Genomic DNA, 16780 nt, shown 5'->3' with positions numbered 1-16780 from the left:
ATTGGGGCACCAGGAGAAATACCAGGCAGTCCAGACCCAACAAATACAGACACAAGAGGAGGTGTCCCTTATGAGTATATTTCTGTGTTCGCACACGCACACACACGCACACAATCGACACTGAACAGGGAGGGGAGTCAAGACGGAAAGGACAGGAGGCACCCAGGTGGCACTGGCACAGGGGAGGAGGAGGGACAAAGGGAGCGTTTGTCCCCTCTCTGGCTCCCACCGGTGGCTTCAGAACAGGAGGTGAACCTGGAGCTGGAAGAACAGGAAGTGCTTATTCTCTTAGAGCAAATTTCAAAGTGCAGTAATTTCTCTTTAAAAAAAGCCTCTTCCCTCCACTCTCTGCCCCCTGACAAAAGCCCAGCCCCCTATACAGGCTGTCCTTGACGCTGGGCCAGGACAAGGTCGTGGGGAAGGGCGTAAGGCCAAAGCTCCGAAGTGCCCAGCCCAGGAGGGCTTAGGCATAGTGGCTGCCGGGGGTCAGGGGGTGGTCCCCTCTGTGGTCCAGCTGGTCCTGCAGGCGGGCAAACTCGGCCAGCTCATTGAGCTCCTGGAACTGTCGGTCCGTCTTATGGCTGACCAGTGAGCGGTAGAAGTGGACAGCAAAGACGATAAAGATCAGGCCGAAGGGGACCATAATGGTGGTGGAGGCGATGGCGGCGGCCTGTCCTGGGGTGATGCCGCCGGTGCTGCCACTGACGTTGGCGGCCGCGCCGCTGGCCGGGGGCTTGCTGGTGGGCCGCACCTGACCCGGCTGTTTCTTGAGAGGCAAGAACTTGACCCAGCAGAGCAGCACGACCTCAGCCAGGAAGAGCAGCGTGCCGATGACAGTGGAGAAGGCCCAGGCCAGCTCGATGTGGCGGTGCATGCGCTCGTGGGGCGACTCTTTGACCGAGTTGAGGTTGTGTACGTTGCTCACCGCCTCGATATTGGGCAGGATGCAGGTGCTGATCATGAGCGCAAACAGGTGCACGGCCACCAGCACCGTGGTGCAGGCACTGAAGGCGATGAGCAGCCCCGGCGGGTAGTCGTGGTCAGCGTCCAGCTGCACCTCCACCATCGCCACCTGGGGTCGGGGGGAGGAAGAGGTGGGCTAAGTGACAGGCTAGTCATGGCTCAGAAGCTCTCCTCCCATCAAGCTCTGGGACCCTGGGTAAGTCACTTAGCCTCTCTGAGCCTCAGTGTCCGTATCTGTATAATGGGGATAATAAGACCCACCCACTCAGGGTTGAGAAGCGGCAGGAAGTACTGGTAGAGGGTGCAGGCTTGGAGCCCGGGCTGCCTGGATTTGAATCCCAGTTCTGCCACTCACGAGCTACGTGTCCTTGGGAAAGTCACTGAACCTCTCTGTGCCTCAACTCTCTTATTTGTAAAGTAGGGATATGGTATCAGTTAATAGGATTATTTTAACAATTAAATGAGAGCTCCTGGTAGATGGCAAACACCTCCCAAATAGTAATCATCACAAATGGTTAAGATGGTAAGTTTTATGTAAATTTCACTATGACAAAAAAGTTTACATGAATGAAAAAAGGCTCCCTTCCTGTTGGTACCACACTCCCAATTCCCAAGCGGAGGTTTCTTTTTGAAAATTATTCTATTTTTTAAAATAAATTTATTTATTTAATTTATTTTTGGCTGTGTTGGGTCTTCGTTGCTGCGCACAGGCTTTCTCTAGTTGCAGAGAGCAGGGGTTACTCTTCATCGTGGTGCGTGGGCTTCTCATCGCAGTGGCTTCTCTTGTGGCCGAGCATGGGCTCTAGGCACGCGGGCTTCAGTAGTTGCAGCACGCGGGCTCAGTAGTTGTGGTGCACGGGCTTAGTTGCTCCGCAGCATGTGGGATCTTTCCGGACCAGGGCTCGAACACGTGTCCCCTGCATTGGCAGGCAGATTCTTAACCACTGCGCCACCACGGAAGTCCCAAGCAGAGGTTTCCTCATGCCCTGCTCTGGGGACAAGGAGAGGGGTGGGGTGAAGGGATGAAGGCCCTCCCAGGTCATGCCCAGGCCCTTTCTGAGAACACAGTGCACCAACCAAGAAGGAATTAAGAGAGGCTTCCCAGAAGAGTTGGGCTCTGGCTGGGTGCTGCGGTGCAGTCGGCAAGCCCCAGGGCCATCTCCTCCTCCAGCCCCAGTGCTGGGCTCAGGGCCCCAGGGCTGATGCACTAGCTGCTCCCCAGTTCCTGGAGACCTGTGGATCTGGGGTCACCAGGGGCATGCTCCAGGCCCGCCACCCACCTCCTCTCACCTGGGCCTTGCAAATCACCCCCATGTGAAGGATCCAGCTCATCAGATATGGGCCGGGAGAAGCGGGCAGTGGGCACACTGCCAGGGTCTGCCTGCCGAGGCTGGAGGGAGTGGGGAAGCAAGTGCCAATGGCAACACCAATAAGGAGAATGACCCTTCATAAAGGGTTCGCTGTGTGTGCCAGGCTCAGAAGGGGGAGGCCTGATGCTGAAATGTACCCACGAGCCCCACACCTGCCCCGACCCCTCCTTACTCCGGGGGAGGGGGTGGGCTCCTTCCTTCCCAGCTTTCTTGTTTGTAATGCCTGGCCCTGTTTGCTTTCATTTCTTGTACCTCCACAGCCTTCCTAGGCCTGGAAAGGCAGTGTAGGGCAGTGGTTAGGAGCACAGGCTCTGGAACCAGGTTGCCTGCTTTGAGCCCTGACTGCTCTGCCCTTTATTAGGCTGTGAGGCTCTGGCAAGTTCCTTTAAATTTCTGGGCCTAAGTTTCCTTATCTGTAAAAAACAGAATATTGGGGGACTTCCCTGGGGGTCCAGTGGGTAAGACTCCACACTCCCAATGCAGGGGGCCCAGGTTTGATCCCTCGTGAGGGAACTAGATCCCGCATGCCGCAACTAAGACCCGGATCAGCCAAAATTAATCAATTAATTAATTAATAATTAAAAAATAGAAAATTGGGGGAATTCCCTGGCAGTCCAGTGGTTAGGACTAGGTGCTCTCACTGCCGGGGCCCAGGTTCAATCCCTAGTCGGGGAACTAAGATACCACAAGTTGCGCGGTGTGGCCAAAAAAAAAAAGACTGGTACATAACTCAGAGAGTTGTGAGGACTGAGTTAATCCCACATTAAATACTTAGTGCCTGGCACAGAGTAAACCCTCAATAACCCTCAATAAAAGAGGCTTTACTATTATTATTGTTATTCAGTTTAAAAACCTCACCCTCAATCCCAGTGTCTCTATATGAAACCCTCTGGGTTTCTATCCTCCTGTCCAGCCTGAGAAAACCAAAGCCAAATTGGCAGCCCTGGGTTTTGGCTCCAGAAACACCCCTGCTTCCCTGCGTGACCTTGGTCAAGACCTTCCCTGTTGTCTCTGAAAAAGGAGGGTATGTGGCAAAATTAAGGTCGCTGTCTAGAGCTGATGTGGGGTTGGACACTTTGAGAATTTGGTGAAAATATTGGATACTCCTTAAGACAGCCAGGTATATACAGTCATATGACTTTGCAGACAATTTCAACAGGAGTCACAGACTTCTGTCTTAGAATTCCCACAACTGATGATTGTATAAACTTTTCATCCCAGGAGTTTGTAAAATGTTTCAAGCCCACATAAATCTGGGGCAGTGCCATGAGGATTCTGACCATTTTTAGGATCACTCACTGGTGGCCTAAGGCCAACGCTGAGATTGCTTGGCACATGCGGGTGAGGGATGCAGGGCATCCGAGCAGGCCACCAGGGCACGGCAGGTTAAGGGCTGCACCCCGGGCTCCCTGGTCTCTGTCCCCGGGCCTGACCACACTGGAAAAGGGGGGCACCTCCGGCAGGGCGTACCTCCTGCCACGTCCCCCCCCACCCCAGCACTTCCTCTTCCTGTTTTGGCCTGCTGCCCCGGAACCTGAAACCGGAGAAGGGACCAGCAGGAGAGTCTGTTGCTTGGCTGCCTCAGGTCCACTGGCTACTAATTCACTCACCTGAAATGTCCAGACCCATTAGGTGCATCAGGCCCTGAGCTGGTTGCTGGGGGTCTATACGGCGGCAGGGGGAACGACACACACATATACGGGTAAACAATCTGTTCTCTTAAGCCTGGTATCTCTACCTCTACAGAGCCATTAAGAGTGAACTGGCTCCTCCACTTACAAAGCTGGTAACCTCTCTATGCCACAGGTTCTACATCTATAAAATAGGGGCTGTTATGAGGATTCAACAGATTAATGAATACAAAGCCCTTAGCACAAGATCTGTCATATATATATATATATATATATATATGCTTAATAAAGTGTCAATGATTACTAGCAACACTATTATTACTTTTTTACAAATGAGGAAACTGAGGCTCTGTGCAAAGGGGGTAATAGCATTTTCCTCACACCTGCTACTACAGACCAAATGTCTGCAAACCCTCTAAATTCATATTTTAAATCCTAACCCCCAAGGTGATGGTGTGAGGAGGTAGGGCCTTTGGGGGTGACTATGTCTTGGGGGTGGTGCCCTAGTGCCTTTACAGGAGAGTTGCCCCCAGCAGAGACCCCCTCACCACTCCTGCCAGGTGAGGACAGTAGTCAGTGTCTATGAACCCGGAAGCCAGCCCCTCACCAGACACTGAATCTGCTGGCACCTTGATCTTGGACTTCTAGTCTCCAGAACTGTGAGAAATAAACATCTGTTGTTTATAAGCCACCCAGTTTGTGGTATTCTGTTATAGCAGCCCAGACAGACTAAGACAATCACTGAGGGGATTAAATGAGGTCTTGACAGGGGTTTAACAAAGGGCCAGCCCCCAGAAGGTACTCAATAAATCTTAGTTAAAAAGAAAAACGCAGGGCTTAAAGTGGAAGACAAACAGTCCCTGCACGCGCTCAGCTGAGGCTGCTGAGAGCTGACCCTGTGTGCCCGTGTTCTGTGCCCTGGGGAGGGTGAGGGGCTCAGACCCCCCCTACTCTGGGCCTGGCCTGCTCCAGCTCCAAACCCTGGGTACAAGGAGAATGTGTGCCCCACGGCACAGCTGGCCAGATGGCCACCTTGGCAGGACAGAGACCACCTTGCCGGACCCCCAGGCTCTAGAGCCATACACACAGCTGTTGGGACACACCTGGCCTGGGGACACCAGAATTTCCCCCAAGGTCTTGGGCTGGTGGGGAGCCTGGGAAGCTCAGCCTGTGACGCTGGGCCTTCTGAGAAGGGGACTTGCCGTGCTCCGGAAGAAACCCCATCATCCTCGCTGGACCCTACAGTTCCTGGAACTTGGAGCACGCTGGCGGGCTGTGTGTACCGTTCCCACATTGGGGACCAAGCTCAGTGTCCTGGGGCTGCGTGAACGAATGGCTGGCACAAATCATGGCTCCTGATGAAAACTGTTCACAGGAATAAAAACTACTGCTTTTTTCAGAATGTGTCCCACTTTGGAAATCTCCCCAAGGGCAGGGAGGGTAAAGCCAGGGGGGGCCTCTCGGAATCTGGCAGGCAACTCCCAGGGCCCCAGCTGAGTCCCAGAGAGATCAGATCAGATTACAAGCAGCTTCGCAAGGTAAATATAGCCAGAGTGCTGGGCCGTTAACCTAAAATAAACAGCTCCCAGCCAGCCACAGGCCTGCTTAAACCTGGCCATATGGGTCCTAAAGGGTGAGGAAGGGCGAGGGACGGCCAGCCCCACCTCACTCTGGTCCGCGGACCTCTGACACCACCACCCCGCCACGGGGACACCAAACCTCAAGCACGAGCCAAGAAGAGGCTCCTGAGAAGGGCAGGGCCTGGCTGTCCTTGCTGGGTGTCTGCCCACCACGCCCAGATGCCAACCACTCTTCTCACTCCTGTTGGGCTCCATGGAGACCCCTGCCACCTGGCGCCGAGGCCAGGCCCTTCCAAGGCAGCCTTCCCATGCCTGGCCTGACCCGGGCACCCAACAGCTGGAAGACACAACTCTCCTTTCCCAAGCCTGGGCTTCTCCTGTTCACTGGAGCCGCCATGCCACAGTCACCCTGGGTCACCGAGCGCTGCCTGAGCCTGCTGGCCCCCCCTCCGATGCAAACTATCTATTAAGAGAGGATTGAGGGCTCATCCAGTAATTTACAAACTCTTTTGACCACCATCGACCAGTATTCCAAAGGTTTCCCTAAATAGACACACACCCATTTATAACAGAAACAAGTTTCCCCAAACAATAATTATCCTTAAAGCATGCTAATCCAGCCTCCTCTTACACGTGATGCAGGCTGCTGCTTTCTATTTCATTCCACTCTTATTCCAAAAAAAGAACACACAAAAAACCTGCTGGTTGCAACTCAATGTCACAAGCCACCAACAGGTTGAACCTGCAGGTTGGGGGGAGGGGGTAAAGAACAGGCCTAGCCTTTCTCTTCATCTGGCTAATTTTGACATCCTCAGGTTTTTACCTTCCAAGTCACCCCTGTTCCATGGCCTCCCAGGTGAGGACGGGGCCATTCATTCGTTCATGGACTATTTTTTTTTGTGTGGCTGCGCTGCGCGGCTTAAGGGATCTTAGTTCCTCAACCAGGGAGTGAACCCGTGCCCTCAGGAGTGAAAGTGCAGAGTCCTAACCACTGGACCACCAGAGAATTCCCCTCACGGTCAACTTTCATTGAGAACTTACTATGTGCCTTAAGGATCTTGTGGTTCCGCTGGAGAAAAAGCAGTTAGACAGCAGAATCCCTGTCCCAGGGAGGATGACAGGTACTAAACGTTTAGGCAAGTATTTTCAGATGGTGGTAAGTGTCCCTCCACCAACTCTCCTCCACCACTGCGCTTGCCAAACACGTTCTGAAGATGTAATGACACGTCTGGTTTCCTCCACTCTACTTCCCTGTTTCTCTAGCTTCCAGCATTGGGCCTTGTCCCTCTAGGGGCCTCACTAAACGAATATTAAAGACTTGACCTTTGGGTATTTCAGCCCAGGGTTTCTAAAGTGTCCAAAGACAATCCTATGTAATCCATTGGAAACCCTAAGAACTCTCATGACATTCCTTTTTCAGCTCATCCTTTCAACTTTTCAATTTTTTTTTTGCGGTACACGGGCCTCTCACTGTTGTGGCCTCTCCCGTTGAGGAGCACAGGCTCCGGACGCGCAGGCTCAGCGGCCATGGCTCACGGGCCCAGCCACTCCGCGGCACGTGGGATCCTCCCTGACTGGGGCACGAACCCGTGTCCCCTGCATTGGCAGGCGGACCCCGAACCACTGGGCCACCAGGGAAGCCCTCAATGTTGTATTTTTATGTACTTTTTTTGTTGTTGTTTTGTCTTTATGTACTTTTTAAAAATTTCTGGCCGCACAGCTTGTGGAATCTTGGTTCCCCAACCAAGGACTGAACCTGCGCCCCTGCAGTGGAAGTGTGGAGTCTTAACCACTGGACCGCCAGGGAAGTCCCCTATGTACCTTTTAATACTTATGTTTTATTAGCACACGTATCAGTCATTACCATACATATATGTATACATACACACGTAGTGTGCATACACACGTATACAAATACTGAGCTTAGTGTTGACAATATTTTGAGTGGGGTGTGCATTCAAAAAGTTTGGAGACCACTTATATCAGGGGTCGCCAAACTGGCCTTCAGTGTACTTCTTTGCAAATAAAGTCTTACTGGCACACAGCCATGCCCACTCATTTATCTAAGGTCTGTGGCTGCTTTTGAGCTAAAATAGCAGAATTGAGTACAGGTTTCCCCCTATAGTGTACCTCTGAAACCTTTTGTAAGGTGAAATGGCCTAAAGGGATGGAGCAATTACCTTAGGAGACATCTTGCTAACAGATGCACAAATAAACCGAGATTAAAGCACAGATGCTAAAAGACACAGTTCAAAGCTCTGGCGACTTGATGCCGAGATGCTGAGTGCGGTTCCAGGGAAAGGAGTTTGGTGGTGCCAGTCTCACCCCTCGGGGTGCGAGCTGCCTCTATAACGGCTCACTGCAAACCAAATGCTACATGCTATTTTTGCTTTTTACCTTTTTTTGGTAAAAGTAAAAATTCTCTTTGGGCTTCTTTCAGGTTAGTGAAAGCAGGTACTAACGTAGGTCTTTCGTATAAGCGAGGTGGCGTAAAGCGAACTTTCGAAAAGTAGGGGACACCTGTAGTTACACTGAGACTGTGTGGCCTGCAAAGCTGAAAATATTTACTTTATAGAAAAAGTTGGTCCGTTCCTGGGTTAGATTAATGCTCCCAAAAAGGGCTGTCAAACCACAGTCCCAGAAGATTCTCCTCTGAAGAGTTTGTGGTTCCATCGGTTTTCTTTTTGTTTTTTTTTTTTGGCCACACCGCACAGCTTGTGGGATCTTAGCTCCCCGACGAGGAATTGAACCCACGCCTTTGGCAGTGAAAGTATGGAGTCCTAACCACTGGACTGCCAGGGAATTCCCGTGTTTCTATCAGCTTAAGGCATCCCTTCTGGGGAGCATATTCAAGGCCTCCCAGAAGAAGTTCCACCAGAGAGAAACTTGCTCTTGTTTAAACTTTCTCAGTTTCATTTCTCCAGGGAATCGCCTTCCCAATATTGATTACCACAGTGCCACCTTGGGAAGCCCTAGAGCTCTCCTTCATCAGCCCTGGATCCAGCAGAAATCAGCAGAGCTCAACAGAAACCCTGGCTGAAAATTCCAGACACGTGCCACAGGCACTTGTGAAGTTTTCCAAAAGGCTTCTCGGCTAGGCAGGGAGTGCCTTCCCCTTGGGACATTCAGCAAAGTTCCATTTGTACACGGCCCAGAGTGCAGAACTGCACATCTGGAAGACTTCAAAGGCCCAGTTTTCAACTAACAGCAAGGGACACGGTGAGAGGGTGGTTGAGTAGAAAAGACTCCAAGTCAGAGGGACTGGGTTTTGAAATCTACTAGCTGGGTGATCAGAACCTCTGTAAGCCTCTGCGGAGGTGACAGTACATATGTTTAAGAGCTGTTCTGAGGATTAAGTAAGAATGAAAGAAAAGGATCCAGGCTCTTGCCTGGTGTTCAATAAATAGTAACATCTTCAACATTATTCAAGAATTCATCATGGAACTCCTCTGCTCCAAAACCTTCCATGGCTCCCCATTGCCGATACCAGAGTTCAAACGTCCCAAACAGCAAGTCAAGGCCCTGCACCATCTAGTCTGGCTAGATTCATCTTCCTCTACTATCCCCAACACACCCTCAACTCCAGCCACACCACACTCTCTGCCTTTTCCTGGAGACCCTATAATTCCTCACCTTAGTAACTGTGCTCCTAATACTTCCTCTGATAGAGGGTTCTTCCCTAAGCCCTAACTCTACCACCCTCAAGGCTAGGCTGGAATCACATTCTTCTAAACCAGTTAACCCTTATAAAAGAAGCCCTGGGAATTCCCTTGTGGGCCAGTGGTTAAGGTTCAGTGCTTTCACTGTCGTGGGCCCAGACGCAATTCCTGATGGGGAAACTAGGATCCCACATGCTGCAGCATGGCCAAAAAAAAAAAAAAAAAAGCAGTCCCAACATCATGGGAACAAGGGTGAGAGAGTTTCCGTCGTACCTGGGCCAGGTACTTTCTAAGTGCTTTGCAAATACAAATGAATCCTCACACCAAGCCTATGAGGTTGGTATTACTATTAACCCCGTTTTACAGAAGAGGAAGCTGACGCCCAGAGACATTAAGCAACTTCCCCAGGATCTCACAGTTATAAGTGGTAGAGCCAGGGTTTGAACCCAAGCTGTCTGGCTCCAGAGTCCCGGTTCTTACTCTGCTCTACAATACGCGAGCCTCCCAGCTCTGTCCTCCCACCACTCTCTCTGGTGCTTCCTCTCCCGTAGCAGTGGGGCCACACCATGGTCACAGGGCCCCACAGCTTACCAGCCAGGTAACCTGGGACAAGTCATTCACTGCGGAACCACACCTACCCTCACTCCCCAGGCTGTGAAAATCACAAGAGATAGTACAAGGAGCATACTTAGTACAACGTCTAGCCTATTCCAAGAGCCCAATCGACAATGGCAACGATTACCATGAGTAAAGAGCACCAGGACTTCCCTGGTGGGGCAGTGGTTAAGAATCCGCCTGCCAATGCAGGGGACAGGGGTTCGAGCCCTGGTCCGGGAAGATCCCACATGCCGCAAAACAACTAAGCCTGTGCGCCACAACTACCGAGCCTGTACTCTAGAGCCCAAGAGTCACAACTACTGAGCCCACGTGCTGCAACTACTGAAGCCCGCGTGCCTAGAGCCCGTGCTCCGCAACAAGAGAAGCCACCGCAATGAGAAGCCAGCGCACCGCAATCAAGAGTAGCCCCCGCTCGCTGCAGCTAGAGAAAAGCCCGCGTGCAGCAACGAAGACCCAACGCAGCCATAAATGAAATAAATAAAATAAAATAAGAATCTGCCTTCCAAAGCAGGCGACGCGGGTTCGATCCCTGGTTGGGGAACTAAGATCCCACATGCCACGAGGCAACTAAGCCCACACACCAAAACTACTGAGCACGTGGGCCACAACTAGAGAGAAGCCCGCGTGCCGCAGTGGAGGATGCCACGAACCGCAACTAAGACCCAATGCAGCAAAAATAAAATAAATAAATAAATATTAAAAAAAAAAAAAAGTAATGAGCACCATGAGTAATCTGTTCCTCATCTCCACGCCCCCTGAACTCGGAACGTGTCACAGAGGCTCAATAATGCCTTATGATTTGAGCCCTTCCTTCCAACTCATTTTCAGAGACATTCCAAGCAGCTTCTGAACCCACTCTGGAACCTGGGAACAAAAGGGTGCTGGCAGGTAAAGAACTTGAGGAGGCAGATAATCCAAAAATAATTGATCCCAGGTCACAGAAAGCATTTTGTTTACCCTTCCCAATTATCTACTGCTTAGGCTAACGTTACAGGCGGCCCTCCCCAGCACACCACGATGGCTGCGTGTGCTCACCGCGGCCCCAAGGGGACAGGGTCAGGCCGAGGCTGGCTGCCTCTTGCTGAGAGGTAAACTGAGGCACAGATGGCCCGAGTCATGGCACCCTCGGCTCAAGGAGCACTTGCAGGCTGCTGATCATGTGCTACATCCAGGGCCCCTGGTTTTTTTTTTTTTTTTTTTTTTTTTTTAATAAATGTATTTATTTATTTATTTTTGGCTGCTTTGGGTCTTCGTTGCTGCATGTGGGCTTTCTCTAGTTGCGGTGAGTGGGGGGCTACTCTTCATTGTGTTGCATGAGCTTCTCATTGCGGTGGTTTCTCTTGTTGTGGAGCACGGGCTCTAGGCGCACGGGCCCAGCAGTTGTGGCTCGCAGGCTCTAGAGCTCAGGCTCCATAGTTGTGGTGCACGGGCTTAGTTGCTCTGCGGCATGTGGGATCTTCCCAGACCAGGGCTTGAACCCGTGTCCCCTGCGTTGGCAGGCGGACTCTCAACCACTGCGTCACCAGGGAAGTCCAGGGCCCCTGGTTTTAAGAGTCTGGGTGCTGAGCCCAAGTTCTGCCGTTTCTAGAAATGCCGTCAGGAACGGGAATCTTGTCTGAAGATAATTCCTCAATCCTTCGTAGGCCATCGGACCTTGTAATGACTCCGCATGCAAGTCCACGGGAGAACAGAATATGTGCCTCCTTTGCACACATGAGAAAACTGGCCCCAAAGAGTAAAGCCGCTGTCTGAGGTCCCATGGCCTCAGGGCACCTGGCCAGGCCCTTCCACCCATGAACGGGGAGTCTCTCCATCCCCTCCAGGCTCTTGGGAGACCCTCCCTCAATCTCACCTTGTGCGCAGGTGAGTCTGGCATCCTCACCAACTCTCCCACCCTTGGAAATCAAAGGTCACGTCATGTCACTTCTTCTGGTGTTCCAGGTCTCTAGGAAGGAAGCCCTCTGGGGGCAGGAAGTTGGTTGTGCTGACTCACAGGCCAAGGGAGAGTAGTCCAGGAAACCTGCTCACTCTAGTTTCCATGGCGCTTGGCTGTGTGGCACCCCTTCCTCTCCAAGTATCCTTCACAAGGCTGGGTGGCTTTGGTGGGATCGGGATGCGGGCAGACCCGCCCTGCTGAGCACCGGCTCTCCACCCTAACGCCATCTCTCCCACTCATTTCCAGACTCATGGCAAACGCAGTCACTCTCTTGTAACTGCTTCCCCAGAACAGAGGCTGGTTATGGGCTTTAGCCTTTCCGGCTGGCAGAATTTTGGGGATTTCATCAGTGGAGCCAGGAAGCCTTCTCCACCCTGACTGGGTAAAATAAAGGTCCCCAAGAAACAGCCTGGGTGAGTCAAGGCCCACCAAGTGCCTCTGGCCACCCCTGCTGCCTGACTTCCCCACACTGTTTTTAGCAAGAGGAAGAGGGCGATGACATCTGATTAGGAGGCCCGGCTTCTAAGACACGATTCAAGAAGGCAGGAAAGCGTCACCCATCAGCTCCTTACTTCTCCTGGAGTGGGAAGGGACCTGGGCAGCTGTGAATTTATGACCCCAAGAAAAAGAGGAATAGGCAGGGCTTCCCTAGTGGCGCAGTGGTTGAGAGTCCGCCTGCCGATGAAGGGGACGCGGGTTCGTGCCCCGGTCCGGGAGGATCCCACATGCCGCGGAGCAGCTGGGCCCGTGAGCCATGGCCGCTGAGCCTGCGCGTCCGGAGCCTGTGCTCCACAATGGGAGAGGCCACAACAGTGAGAGGCCCGCGTACAGCAAAGAAAAAAGAAAACAGAGGAATATAAGCATCCCACCATCTGAAACTCAGAGAGCTGCTGTGAAGAGCCGACACCCACCCCCTAACTGTAACATTTTATTTTGCTTAAGAGAAGTTTTTCTGCTCTATTTCTCGTTCCCTACAAGGCCTGGTCCTAACAGGTCCCTGGCAGGACATGGCTCAAAGCTCCATACACCACAAATGGTACAAGTGTCCAAGAGAGTTCTGGATGTCAGCCGTCCTGGGTTCAAATCCCGCTCCAGCAGGTGAGCTGTGTGGTCTCGGGAAAGTCCCATGAAAAAACTACCTCAAAGGGTGGTCAAGGACTTAGTGCATAAGTTAGGGAACCTACACAGTGCCAAGCACCTAGTGGGTGCTTGGTAAGTGTCAGCTATTCCTAGGATTTGGGGCTGATAGAACAGCACCCCTTCATATAGACCTAAATTAAAAGCTAGAGTGACACTTCTTACAAACACACACATTCTCTCCCCTCTCAAAGGCTTCCTCGATTAAATTCTGAAAGACAGAGAAACTCAGTAGCAGCCTTCATTCACCAATTCAGAAACCGAGGCCCACATAGGGATTAGTCTGAGGGCGCACAGGCAGCAAGTGGCAGAGCCGGGAGAGCTCTTCCCCAACCTCAATCACCTGGCCTTTCCACCGTGGCCCCAGGGTGCTCTGGGACTGCTAAGGGCTTCTAAAAAGTTCTTGGGCCCGTGCATCGCCCACTAGTTTGAGGAGCACAGGGAGAGTGCCAGACACGCTCTTTTCCCAAGAAAACACGAAGGGTGCAGCCACCCCTCCCTCGAGGCCAGGGACTTACCTCGCTCACTGGTGAGGCAAGAGTGCTCTGGGCTAAAAACCTTGGGGGAGGGGGAGCAGACCCCATTCATGCAGGCTGAGGTCACTGACAGTGATTATCAGGGCTTGTTCTGTAGCTCCCTGCCCTGGGAGACTCCAAGATCCCCAGCATGAAGGCATCCTCGGGGCCACTTCTCAGCCCAACTTGCAGCCTCACCTACCCTACTCCCCAGAGGCTGGTTCTCACTCCGACCCAGCCCGAATGGGGAGCGGAAACTAAGTCCACCAGCTACATCAAGAAAGAGCCCATTCAACGGGAACATGTCCCATGCTGCTCCCCCACACCCAGTGACTCACTGGCAAGTTTCTGGAGAAGAAACTGAGGTGGGGAGCGGTTGTCAAACCTCCAGGCTGAGGCCTCGGAAAATGCCATAGGAGACAGGGTGTCGGGAAATCCCCTCTACCAGGTAATAAAAGAACCTGGCCTCAAGTGTGGGGGAACTAGGGAGACGCCTCAGGAGTCCTTTACCTCCCAACCTCCTGATACCTGCTTCCAAAGAGATCAGTCCACGTTATGTCTTTCCTTTCCCCCTGAACATCTGTGGGAATGTCTTCTTACAGATCTACGTCGAGGATCCTGCTGTTTCTCCCTCCTTGCTGCATCAAGCTTGCCCATCTGAAGGTATCTGAGCCCCCCAACCCTGGACATGTGTATGATACCGTCTCCCACATCGGGTGTCACGTGTCGCCCACCTCTCATGTCCAGCACCTCTAGACCCCTCCCGCGTCCACGACAGCTTTCTCCCAGCTCTTCCCTTCACCCCCAGCCCGCCTGGCCCGCCCAGCCAGCTCCCCTGTGGGCCCCGTCAGGTCTGCGGGCGACAGTGGCCAGACCTGAAAGGGGGCAGGGCACGGCGGCCCGAGCTCACCATGGCGAAGCCGGAGAGCAGAGCCGAAGTCCGGCTGGAGGCTTTGAGCTTGGCGCGGCTCAAGTAGAGCTTGCGCCAGGACAGCGCCTGCATGGAGTGCTCGTTTAGGCTCATCACCTCCGAGTAACTCTGGCCGATCCAGTCCGGGTAGGTCACGGCGGGCGGCGGGGGCGACGGCGACCCCGGGGGCTCCCCGTCCCCGCTGCGCCGGCGGCTCCGGTGGCTGCCGCTGGTAGTATTGCCGCAGCTGAGGGGAAGCTCAGGGCTGTTGCTGCTCGGGGGCGGGGCGGGCTCCGGATGCATGGAGCACGCTGAAAAGGCGCGGGCCGGCCCAGGCTCCTGCGAAGGCAGCGGCCCCCACCACCCCCCGCACCTCCGCCTCCGCCTCCGGCTGAGGCAGCCGCCGCCTGGGCCCCTGCGCGGGTCCGGCCTGACTCGGCCGGCCGCTAAAGACGAGAAGGTCGAGGAAGCGACTACAGCACAAGCTCGCAAACCCGCCACGCCGCTTGCAAAAGTCCGGGGCTGCAGAGACGAAAGCCTGCGCGCGAGCCAGCGTCCCGGATCCCCGGGCCCCGGACCCCGGCGCGCGCCACGATTGGCCGCCGCCGCGGGCTGATTTGCATGCTCCCCGCCCACTAGGGGTGGGCGTGGCCTGCGCGAGTCAGGTGACTCGTCCCATCGGACGGTACCGCCCACAGTCCCTGGCCCCGCGCCGTCAGCGTCCGCGCCTCTTCCTGGAAGTGCCTCAGCACCCGGGCCTCACGGCTCTCCTGCTGCCGGCGCCTCCCATCTCCACAGCTGCTCCAGTGGCCCTTCTTCCAGAGCTCGGACTTCTGGGTCGCGCCACCTGAAGTCACCTCTGGGCGCCTCCTGAAGCCCGTTTCCCCATTCGAACAAGGTGACTCAAGGTCTGCAGAAAAAAAGCAGACTGTGATCATTCATTCTCTATTTATTGAGCACCTGCTGGGTGCCAACACTGTTCTGGGCACTGAGGGTAGGGTGGTGAACAAAATGGACAAAATCCCCTGCCTTCGTGGAGCTTACATTCTAGTGGCGGAGACACGCAAACACCGAGGAGTAAATTATAATAGTTTAGAAGGTGATACATGTATAGAAAAAAATAAAGCAGGGAAAGGGGGCACTGGTAGTGCGGGGGCTGCAATTTTAATTGAAAATGCTCTGGACAAGGTGTTTTGTTGTTGTTGTTGTTGTTTTAGGGCAGGGATTTTTTTGGTCTGTTTTGTCCAACTCATTCACTTACAGTTCACTATCTTCTGAAACAAGCCGGGGTGCAGGATCATAAACCCATTCAGTAAGTTTACTGCGCACCTATCAAACGCTAGGCTGAGGGATTCCAAGAAAATGGTAACTTTCATGGAATCTTATATTTTAGTGAAGAGAACAGGCAAACAACAAACAAAATAAGTTCACATCTTTCTGACTTGGTCACTTTTGAGCTGAGATCCGAACCTAGCAGTGCAAAGAAGCAGGGACCTGCTTTCCAGGGGTGGAAGGGAACAGCAGATGCAAAGACGCTGAAGCAACGATATCTGCCCGTTGGATCATTAGGAGGCCAGTTAAGCTGCAGAATACTGGAGGGCAGAGGGGCAGTGGGGGTAGAGTAGTGAGCTAAGAACTGTTCCCTAGGGTATCGACTCCAGGAGGGCAGGGACCTTCACTGTCGGTTTCACAACTCTACCCCCAGCATCTAGAGTTATTGCTTGGCACACTGCTCAGTAAATATCTGTTGAATGAATAGGTGCGGGAGAGAAAGGAATGAGTGAAACTCATAATTAGCCCAGAGTCAAGTCACAAGCATGCGGCATTCCAGGTCAGCTATGTGAAATTTAACTCTTGTCACCACTAGAGGGCGCCCCTCCACTCACCCACATTATGGGCTAAAACTGAAGGCCCCCTCCTCCCAAAAGTCTCCGGGATTCTCCCAGAGACCTTTGTTTTTATGAGACCGGGAAACTTGGAATTTTAAATCTCACCCCATTGGGCTTGTTTCTTTGGTGGCCTTTGTACTTGTTACCTCTTTCACTTACCATCTGTGTCTCAGCTCAAATATCACCTCCAAAGAGAGACCTTCCTTCTCTGTTTAAAGTTGCCCCCGTTTCATGTTCTGTCCCCTCGCCCTGTTTTATTTCCCTTATAGTTCTGATCACTACAGTATCTGAAATCACTTAATTTATGTACTGACCTGTTTGTCTGTACTCTCCTCCCCCCGGCTCCCTCAGGAGATGAGTGTCTGAGAGCAAAGTTCCCCTCTGTTGAAATTACTTCCTTATCACCCAGGGCCTCTCACAGGATATGGCGCACCGGAGATTCCCAATAGGAACAGGTTCAATGAAAAAGATAATGAAATGTCCTTGGTTCTAAGAGCCCCCCAACTCAGAATTGGGTACACACAACGTTTTGAGGGCCTATGGGGCCTGAGGGAGGCTAGCAGGTCTGGAAG

At 52.8% G+C, this 16780-nt stretch overlaps 1 protein-coding gene across 1 annotated transcript; it reads right to left on the bottom strand.

Moving 5' to 3' along the window:
- Window positions 1-58: 58 nt before the first annotated feature.
- ORAI1 (ORAI calcium release-activated calcium modulator 1) lies at window positions 59-14869 on the bottom strand. The gene is made up of 2 exons (XM_032602639.1): window positions 14320-14869; window positions 59-1072 (listed from the first exon to the last, which is right to left on the bottom strand). Exons 1-2 carry the CDS (start codon window positions 14620-14622, stop codon window positions 464-466), a joined length of 912 nt encoding a protein of 303 aa, XP_032458530.1. The 5' UTR covers window positions 14623-14869; the 3' UTR covers window positions 59-463.
- Between the last annotated feature and the right edge of the window lie 1911 nt (window positions 14870-16780).

Source organism: Phocoena sinus, chromosome 14, assembly GCF_008692025.1.
Source record: "Phocoena sinus isolate mPhoSin1 chromosome 14, mPhoSin1.pri, whole genome shotgun sequence".
Lineage (NCBI taxonomy): Eukaryota > Metazoa > Chordata > Mammalia > Artiodactyla > Phocoenidae > Phocoena > Phocoena sinus.
Note: the sequence above shows the minus strand (reverse complement) of the source record. Positions and strands in the feature narration are given on the sequence as shown.